General features: G+C 42.5%; 1 protein-coding gene across 1 annotated transcript in view; it reads left to right on the plus strand.

Moving 5' to 3' along the window:
- The window catches only part of LOC119736644 (KICSTOR complex protein SZT2-like), a 36,449-nt gene extending 27,966 nt beyond the window's left edge, over positions 1-8,483 (plus strand). The window contains exons 25-33 of the mRNA XM_038210659.1: positions 50-1,281; positions 1,631-1,743; positions 2,229-2,472; positions 2,640-2,757; positions 3,905-4,165; positions 5,323-5,599; positions 7,116-7,185; positions 8,156-8,368; positions 8,469-8,483. Coding sequence (XP_038066587.1) covers positions 50-1,281; positions 1,631-1,743; positions 2,229-2,472; positions 2,640-2,757; positions 3,905-4,165; positions 5,323-5,599; positions 7,116-7,185; positions 8,156-8,368; positions 8,469-8,483 — 2,543 coding nt within the window. The remainder of the gene's footprint in view (positions 1-49; positions 1,282-1,630; positions 1,744-2,228; positions 2,473-2,639; positions 2,758-3,904; positions 4,166-5,322; positions 5,600-7,115; positions 7,186-8,155; positions 8,369-8,468) is intronic.
- The last annotated feature ends 1,868 nt before the right edge of the window (positions 8,484-10,351 follow it).

The following is a 10,351-nucleotide window of genomic DNA, read 5'->3' on the forward strand; positions in this document are numbered from 1 at the left end:
AAAGCAATAAGATCAGTGTTTGTTGAAGTTGGATCATGTTTGATTTCAGAACCAACAACTGAAAATGGTGCCGACGACTCCTTCCCAAGACCAAACTTTCCACGATACCCGAAACCCAACTGTACCCTCTACTGTCTCCTTCTGAACGCCCTGGCCAAGATGACCAATCACGAGCTCACACTCTCCGAGGAGGACAGTCTCAATTTCGCCAAGATGGTCCTGGACAGGAGCCGGGACGCCGACAGCGGACCAGCTCCATTCCAGCTTCCAGACTCGGACTTCGAAGCTCTGATGAAGAGGGCTAGGCAGGTTCCAAAAGTGGATGTCGGCAGGACCACGAGTTTGATGACGGATCTTTCCGATTCTCACTCCAGTACTCAACCAGAGGCCTGGCAGCAGGCAATGAGAGAAGGCCAAGCAAGGCGGGAGAGCCTGGTCCCGCGATGGACCTGCTTCGTCAAGGAAGCTGTCCGAGTTAGCGACGCCGACAAGGATTCCAAGCCCAGCTCACACCTGGTTTTGACATTTGTGCCGGCTAGCTACGGTGACCTCCAGAAGCTGATGGAGCTTGGAAAGCCCAACGGCGATGGCGGAAACCAGAACGGTGACGGAAAATCAGAATCAGATGCCAAAGTCCTGGATTCCAGGAGCTCATCAACAGTGCCTCCCCAAGACCCCACCCCTGTGCCTGATGACTTAAACACCTCTGAGGTAGCACTTGGAGATGATTCTCTCTGTGACGAGGACCAGCCTGATTCCCAGAGTCCTGATTTCTCGGACTGCAAGCACGGTCTCACGTTACCGATATACGTCTACGATTGCTCCCTCTCCTCCCTCAAGCACCAACTCCTGAAGCATGAAGCTCACGAGGTGCCACCGGATTTCTTTCAAGACCTAACCTTCGCCTCTCTGGAGGCTCAGACCCCGGCTTTCATGGCATCCCAGACCCCCTCCAGGAGCGGCACAGGAACTCCTCGGGCCTCCCTGTCCAGGCATTCCTCCCGGGGTCATTTGGACCTCCTCGCCGGAGCCCCACTCTCCCGGACTCTCAGCTCAGGACAGCCCAGCAAGACCCTGGGCCGATTCTGCTCTCAGCTCGGCGAGAAGATCAGCAAGTACTTTGTGATGGGGATTTTTAAGAGTCTGCAGCGGGGCCAGTATGTTGACGCCCGCGATGTGCAGATGGCTCTCGACTTCATCTGTGTGGAATCGCTGCATGATATTGACATCACCCACTTCCTACATGCAGTGTGTGGACACGTCAGAAAGTATAGTGAAAAGGTAACATTTTTTTCTGGGTCTTAAATGCTTTTTGAGAATGTTTCAAGTTTCCCCTAATCTGTTGATCAAGTTGTACTAAACTAAAATGAATATCTCAAGACACTGATTGATCAAATAACCTTTTTTAGTATTCAAGTTGTTGACTGTCATTTTAGTTCTTAATTTATTATTGAATTTAGACACATATATGGGTCACGCTATCAATTTGGGCTCCACTTTTTTCCTGTCCCTGTTACATCTGACATCTGTGATTTTATAATTATGATCTACTCCTTAATGCAGTTGTCCTGCAGTTTTTTTCTTTCAAATATTGGAATGTTGACTTGATGTTGTTCTTTGTCCTTTACAGCTTAGTATTGAGCAACAAGCCAGCGACCTTCTGGCCAAGAAGATCAAATTTGCCGACCAAGTCCAAGTGGATGTCGACGAAGACGATAATGATGCAGAGCAAACAGGGATTCGGTAAAGAAAACTATTTTGTACCTGATATACATACCTTCAATTATTTTTAGTTTTTATGCCCTAAACCATCTTTTCACTTTCTGACTACTTATTGAAACTCAAGTTCTTATTGATCGATTACTGATGCTTTTTGGCCAAGGAATACTTAATTTTGCATTGAGTCCGATTGCCAACAAGTTCAGACAAAGCAGGCATGCAACTTCTCCACGGATCCACTGATTTCCTGCTTTTATATTTCTCATAAATGGCATTACAAATTGAAAAATCGTGTACAAAATCTTGTGGGCTTTGGAATTACCTCGTTTTTCTAAATGCCCAGTTGCATACTTGACAAAGGGCTTGGGATTTTACATTTCAATCTGGCTGCAGCAGTGCCGGCCCATGACTGCTTTGGGTACCTGATTCCAAAATGACCCGTGAAAGCACACCCCTACTTGAAATTCATTTTGTGAGATCTGTTCACACAGTAATATTTCTGTCAACAGGGCTCACACAAAATCCAAGTCCTTGCAAAAGCCTAACAAACCGTCGCTGTCCAAGACGTCGCGTCATTCCGTCAAAGTACCGCTCTCGGCTCTCATGTCTGCTAAACCTTGCCCGACGGGAACCAACGACCTGCACCAGCTCATCCAGAAGAAGTTCACGCAGGTCATGAGCGACCACTTTCAACCGGTGCCCTCCAACCCCGACATATGGTACTTCCGCCAACCGGAGTTTCAGGACAGAGAGGTAGGTGACAGCAGCAGATTGATTGAACTATTGATCAATTGCTCGATTAATTGATTAAGTTTTGTCTTAGTTTAATTCACTTTGCCCATTCAGGACTTCTTCTATTGCAGTTTCTGCAATACAATTTGAACTGAAGGACTGTTTTTTTGGGTGATTTTTGGGTACAGATTGATATGATTTTCCAAGAAGGTGAAGATGACAACAAATCTGATGTGATGTCATTTGAGCCAGATAAGCTTCACACCACCAGCATACCGGAAGAAATGACGTCAGAACAAATGAGTGGTTAGTATCATCATTACCAAGTAAAACCCCCTCCCACCCCCTTGCCACCACCACCACCCAACCCCAACCACCAATCCTCCCCCCCCCCCCAAAAAAAAATATCAAAAAAAAATTCAGAAGTTTAGTGTTTGACTGTCATATAATGTATTGTTAGAACTGTGTCAGTGGAGTAGGCAGCGAACACTAATCAAATAACGAAGGGCTTTAAAGAGTGCAGTAGAACAAAATAATACACGTTCCTGGTGGGTCACAGAAATTGAAAGAATCCCTAAACAAGCGCCGTGGGGTCCAAGAAAATATATCCTGACAAAAATGTCCTCGTTTCCTTCATCTAGTCCGTGAGGCTAGTTTCTGTGAGAGAAACTATTACAATATTTCACCTGATAATGATCAGAGCACACCAACTGAAGTGTGAAGTGAACATGTGCCACTCTTTTGGGAGTGTGGCCTAGTGGTTAGGGTTTGTGACTCACGATCTGAAGGTCAGCGGTTCGAATCCAGCTGCTGGCCATTTATTGTGTCCTTGGGCAAGCCACTTCACCTCTGCCTCCCTCCAACCAGGAGTATAAATGGGTACCAGCATTAGCTGGGGAATAACCTGTGATGGACTAGCATCCCATCCAGGAGGAATAGAAATATTCTCGGTCATTTTATGCCAAGGAAACCGGACAGATAAACTCCGGCCTAATGCACCATATTGGCTCATGACAGACTTTAAATACCGTAATTTTTGGAATATACGTTGATTTTGCCCATGAAAATGTTTACTGCGGCTTATACCCCAAGCCTTGAAGAATAAAAATTCAAATGTGTATTTAATGTACTGGTATAAGAAAAGATCTGTTGCTGAAATGAATTATCAATCGTTACCTGAGGTAAATCATTAACAAACAGTGGAAGCACGTCCCACGAAAAGGTACCGAGCGGTACCAAAAGTGTGGCCGGCCAGCCGGCTGTGCGTGAGTGAAAGCTGTCTTCGTTGGTGACCATACCGTCACATTGATGTGACATTACTACTGTGCTGCATGCACCATCACGGTACTTATGGACCACACCATTTATGGTAATAAAGGGGTGTACTTTGTTGGGAACAATTATTTCCATGATTAAACTCATGATTTTGTCCCATTGCAATGCCCAATCACAGTGACAAGTTACACCTCGGACAACGACGAGATCCCCATCCCTGAGAACAAGATCAACTCCATTGTGGATGTCTACCAGTCCTCACTGCGACGGAGGGAGAAGAACTCTCTCGCAGATAGCGACGAACAGAGCACCTCCACGGAATCCCTGATGGGCAGCTATGAGGAGGAGATGTCACCCCTGTTTGTGCACTTGGTATGCTCCGTCAAGCTGAAGAATAACGTGGGGAATATGTCCAGGAGGACTCTACCAACATGTCTAGGTGGGTGCAGTAATTTTTTTCTTTTCTTTTTTTGGATCCAGAGGGAATAACGGAAGATCTATTTTACTTAACTGTTGATATCACTTGTCCTTTAGTCTTTGCAACTGACATTCAGTTAGTATTTTTGCAAAAAGTACAGATTTAATTTTCTTCTTGATATAATGGCAGGGAGGTCACCATTTTTATACAAGGTAAGTAAAAAACAGCGGAACCCAATCCAAAGAAATGTATTTCATATTTAAAAAATTGTAGCACCAAAAGTAATTATGACTGGAAAGCCAATTTCTTAAACTACTTTTAAGTGAAACAAATATTTCAATTACTGTAAAAGTTAAATTTCATCACTATTTAAACAAAGTAACCCTTAAATCAGTTTCATAAAAAAAAACCAGAATGATTGTTTCAACATCTGTAAATCTTTTTAACAATAGATATTTATTTAAATATCTTTATTATCAACCCTGCTTTGGCTAACAATATGATTTATCAAATCCACTTGACAAAACAGATTTTAAGGTCATTTCGTTGAAATGTTGATATAATTTGAACGTATTGAGCAATTGTAGTAATTTTTTTCATATAAAAGTAGTTTATTAAATTGGATTACAAGTCGTAATTATTTTCAGTGCTGCATATTTGTTTAAACATGACATATATTTATTTGGTTGGGGTTCTGTTTTTTTTACTCACCCTGTATACTTATTGATGCTTGAGCATAAATTTAACTGTGAAGTATGAGAAAGTTTATCAGCTACAAACACATGGTAATCTTAAAATATGAGAAAGTTTATCAGCTACAAACACATGGTAATCTTAAAATATGAGAAAGTTTATCAGCTACAAACACATGGTAATCTTAAAATATGAGAAAGTTTATCAGCTACAAACACATGGTAATCTTAAACTGCAAGTGAAATTGTATCAGTATTAAAAAATTTCAAGCTGAGGATTTGAAGTTTGAAGTTTTGTAAATATTCTAAAAAATATCACTGTAACTTTGTAATGACGACCTATATCTGAAAGAAGGACATCTAGAAGCCTGTCATAAAATTTGAAAAATGAACCAGTTATGATAACTTTTCCACGACGCGCAATTTGATCCATGTATTTGTAAAATATTAAAGAAACTTTAAATCTCACCTTCTTGACCTCAACAGGACATCTCATGGACTGCCTGGAGAGTCCCCCCGAGGATGAGATTGACCCCGCCGACCTCTCAGTGACCCTTGACCTCATCTGCCTGACCCTGCCGTCGGAGCTCGACGAACCCGAGGCAGCAGACGGTGACGACGTGTTCGCAGACCGTCGACGCGAGGTGTCCGTTACGGAATCCACGCCGCCCCAGTCCCCGCAGCTTCAAATGGATAACCCGTACCTCCTGTCGCCAGGCAGGGGTCGAGAGCTGTCCGAGTTTGATGAAGTGGACGGTCATGGGTGAGTACCCTCACCATCAGGGGCCAATTTCACGGCGCTGCTAAGCACAAAAATTTGCTTAGCACAAAAAAAGTCTGGCTTATAAAAACAGGTAACCAGCCAAAACTCCACGTGATGTTTATTGCTCTTGATTAGTATTCAGCTGTTGTTTGCTATAGCATGAAAATCACGTGTGGAGTTTTGGCTGGAAAACTGCTTCTATAAACCAGGCTTTTTTTGTGCTAAGCAAATTTTTTTGCTTAGCAGTGCCGTAGAGCTGCCAAGTCGTATCTCCAATCACGTGGCTATGGCTCGTACTTCCCATAGACACGTGTGTTACTACTGGCCATAGCCAGGTAATTCAGACAATGCCATTTATTTGCCGAGCACATAAATTTGCTTCTACACTATTTTCTGCTGAGCACATCTTCAAAATTGACCTCAAGGCCAAAAAAAAAAGTTACGCTCGTAAGTAAGAAAATGCTGCTTGGAAAATGTATGTGGAAAAAGCCACAATGGATTGTGAACCAGTTGTAAGGAATGTGCTCTGTGCAGGGTGACCGTTTTAGCCGATTTTCTGCTAACTTTGACAGATTTTTTGTTAAAAAAAACGAGTTTGACAGAAAATTTGACAGAATGGATATTTTTGGCAGATATCTGGCAGAATTCTGCAAAAATGGTTATTTACAGAAAATTTTGCAAATTTGAAAAAAAAAATTGTTCAATCTTCAATCTTTTCAAACAAGCCCTTGCATAATGGGACAGGTTGGCGCTGAGGTTCACTGGGAACCGCGTTTTGCCTGAAATTTACGCAATAATTTCATAACATCTCGATGTGACTATAAATTGTTAATAATGTAATTTGGACCTTAATTAAGGCAGTACTACAAATCTGCATGTGATTTTAAGGGTTTTTAGTGTATTTCGAGGAAATCTGGGGAATTAAGCAGTTTTTTGATAAATCTGACAGATTTTTGAAGCGCATTTAGCAGAATTTTGCCATGACCTTACGGTCACCCTGGCTCTGTGTGACATTTTGGTAGGTAACCAGTGTACTAAAAATAGTTTCTGTGTTTAGCAATTTATTTGTGTTTAGCAAATTCAGGTAGTTATCTCCAGAATTGGAGCTTATTGGAATCACGGATCCTCTACACAAGGATAAACGACTCATCTGAGCTTGTGTACAAAATGTACGGAACGGATTGTCTACATGCGTGATATGCCGCGTCCGCGCGCATAGAACAACGTGTAGAACATGTAGAACAATGCGCTAGCTGGCGCCCTACAAATTGACTGTGCAGTCATGCGTGCGTGTGCGTTTAGCGCATGCACGACGCGCAAAGTGCGTATCACGCATGTAACCAGAAATTTGAGGGTGTCGTTTATCCTTGTGTAGAGGATCCGTGTTTGAATTCACATAGCTAGTTGTTTACTGCCACAGTCCTGTGTCCGTTAAAGCTCAAATACGAAGTCGATACATCTGATGACGTATGTTTTGTAATTTTGAGTTAAGTCATTTTTTTTTTACTTTGAGCAGAGTGGATCCTGAAGCACTTGGCAGTCTGCCAGAACCTCAGATCATGGCCATCAAGACAACCAAAGAAGAGGTATTAATAATAATAACAGAGTCTTACAGAGCGCCGATATCCGCTCGAAAGCGCTCATGGCGCTAGCTCAAAACATAACTTGCTGCTTCAACAGACCAGATGCACTGAACAATGTCATTTTTAAGTTACGGAATTGTAAACACAACCACCATTTTAAAGTTCTGTCCACGTAAGGTAAGTGTTCTTTCAGCAGGACGAAAACAAATCACATAGGGATGTGTGTGAACTGTTTTCGTTTTGCTGAAAGAATGCACACCTTTTTCGTGATCCGTGGACAGACCTTTAAAACGTTGGTTGTGTGTAAAATTCCGTAACTTGAAAATTACATGAGTGATTTGAATGATTCTTGTACTAAAATAAAGCCTATGAATTTGGCTTTCTTATCCTAGATTTTGAAAGTGCTACATGCAAAACTTCACTAAAACAATAGTCCGACATTTGGGTTTCGCTTTTTTGACTCACCCGGTACAGTGTACACACAATGTATTTGGAACAAGTGAGTTGCAGTTCTTATTTAAATTCACTTAGAGATGAAATCTGTCGCAACTCAGGAGGGAGGGCAATTAAGACTTTGTATCTAGAATTTTGGTCCTTAGGGAAACGAGGATTTGTTTTCTGCAAATGAGGCCAATTTTGAAAAGATGCAAGTGGGTTTGCTAATACTGGCTGTTAGATGTTGGCACTTTTGATTCCTATAACAAAAAAAGGAAAAAGACAATATCTTGCCAGGGACAAGTTGCACCTTCCTCTTAAAGTCCAATAAGTACCGGTACCTCTTATTTCAATTCCTAATGATTTCAGGAACAAAGGTAATCTAATTTCAAACCCAGAAGGTTAAAAAACAAGGAATGCTTTTTCTTACTTGAAATCAGTGGATGCTGAACAGTAAAAATCGATTTGTACTTCACTTTCAAGCTAAAAACATCTGATCTGACCCCTGATCCTTATATATGCGTGTCCTTTGACCCAGATCAAGTGGCTACTGGAGGACGAGATTGCCTCGGCCAAGCACCACATCTTCCCGGTTACCGTGGAGACCTTAGACATGGTCGCTCAGCACGTCAAGGTCTCCTACCCTGCCAAGCCGTCCTGCAGGTCCACAGAGATCCCGCTGAAGTTTGTCTTTGGTCCGGAACAGAGCCTCGCCAAATTCACAGAGGTAAGGGCGAACTTTAACCCTAACGTACCTGAATCCATCAAAATACGCACCCCTGTTTCGGGGGATTTCTGCAGATTCAGGATACCTCCATATTGAAAAAGGTGGGGTATTTTTATGGATTCAGGAACATGAAGCCTAGCGGTGCTGCAGGATTTTGATGGATTTAGGATACCTCCATATTGAGCAGTTGGGGGACTTTGATGGATGCAGGATCTCAACAGATTTACTCCCAGCTAACTGGTGGATTCTGATGGACTCACTGGCCACCAAATTTTTTTGCATGGCAAAATTGATGGATTTTGGCGGATTCGAGATACTTTCTAGTAAATATACCCAAGGGGTTGGGGTTAATGAAAAAAATTCTGTAGGCTTTCACAGAATTCAGTGGTTGCTTCTCGGCAAGTCTCCATTTTTGTCTTTGGAGCGGAGCAGAGCCTATCTTCGCTAAATTCACATGGGTAAGGGAAAACTTCAATAAGAGGCCAACAGAGTTTTTGCAAATTTCTACAGATTTTTGCATTCAGTGACATCAGGGCAAACTTCAGTGAACGGTCTGCAGACTGTCAGCAGACTTCTACAGATTTATTTAGTTGTCAAATACTGGCAAGTCCACAGTTTGTTCTTGGACCGTAGCAGAGCTGCTGCAAATGTACAGAGGATAGGGCAAGGTTTAGTAAATAGTCTTCAACCTGTACAGAATTCGCTATTAAGTCTGGATAATTCTGTCGCAAGGTGGTCACCAGGGACCCCCAAGAAACGTTAGAAAATGTTCACCTAATCCCAATAATCTGTGCATCCAAGGGTTAATCTGTATCTGTTAGCTTCTGAACAAACGCCCGGTGTGGCTATCGCGTACAGCTTCATACTGTTTCATGTATGAGGATAACTGCCAGAAACACAGGGGCGAACCCCTTCTCTTAGCGATAAGTGATTGCTGGGTTCTTTTACGTGCATTACACAACACACGGGACCTACAGCTTTACGTCCCATCTGAAGGACGAAGCAATAATGGTCAAGTGCCTTGCTCAAGGGCACATGTGTCCGGGCCCCTTGCTTGAACCCACGCCACTGTTGCATCTGAAACACCAGAGCATGAGTCCAGTGTTCTTAACCGCTAGGCCATCTCAACCCATGATGATCTTACTGATCTAACTGCCACCACAGAGCCTGCTATCCACTCTTGTAAATGGCGGAAAAGTGCACGATCTCAAAGTTAACAAATCCCACAATTTGCGACCGCTTGTGTGGGAATCACCATAGGAGGTATGAGTGTTCCATTAGCAAGGCTGTCATGGCTAACCCATCTGCCTTACCTCAGATTGACTAGAATACATCCTGGAGTCCGATCTTGATTTAATTTTTATTCATAAATACCTAAGACAGTTTACGCATTCCTATTGGTCGAGAGCCCGTCACGTGGCCGGTCTTAAACAGATGATAAAGACATGGCTAGCTGGTCTTAAACACTTTTCCAGTGTCACAATAAAATGTGGACTCCTAAAAATCCAGTGCCTCTTATCGTTTCATTGGTTGAACGTTCACAATCCTCACGTAGGCATGCGCAACACTACTAGTGAGTCAGAATTTTATAGTTCTAAATTCAAAACGCAATGCGCCAGCTGCGTTCTGCGCGACACCGCGCAGAACATGATACGCGCGCGTCAATCTCCATAAAAGGGTTGTTTACATCTTACTCGCCAGCTGAACACTCCATTATTTTGCAAGAGGGATGTTTCAAAAAGCATAAAGTGAATTTGTTGAACAAAATCGGGATGTTTTGAACGAATTATATGATTTTTTATGAATGGGAATAAATATGTGCTCCGTCGGTATTAATCACTCTGTTTAAGACCACTTAGAGTCTGGGTGCTGATAATTACCCTCGCCTCCGGCTCGGGTAATTATCAGCACCCAGACTCTAAGTGGTCTTAAACAGAGTGATAAAAACTCTAGAGCACACATTTATTCCCTTATTAATTTTCTATAAGTTTTTAATAAACCCCATAG

Source organism: Patiria miniata, unplaced genomic scaffold (assembly GCF_015706575.1).
Source record: "Patiria miniata isolate m_02_andy unplaced genomic scaffold, ASM1570657v1 HiC_scaffold_3, whole genome shotgun sequence".
NCBI lineage: Eukaryota > Metazoa > Echinodermata > Asteroidea > Valvatida > Asterinidae > Patiria > Patiria miniata.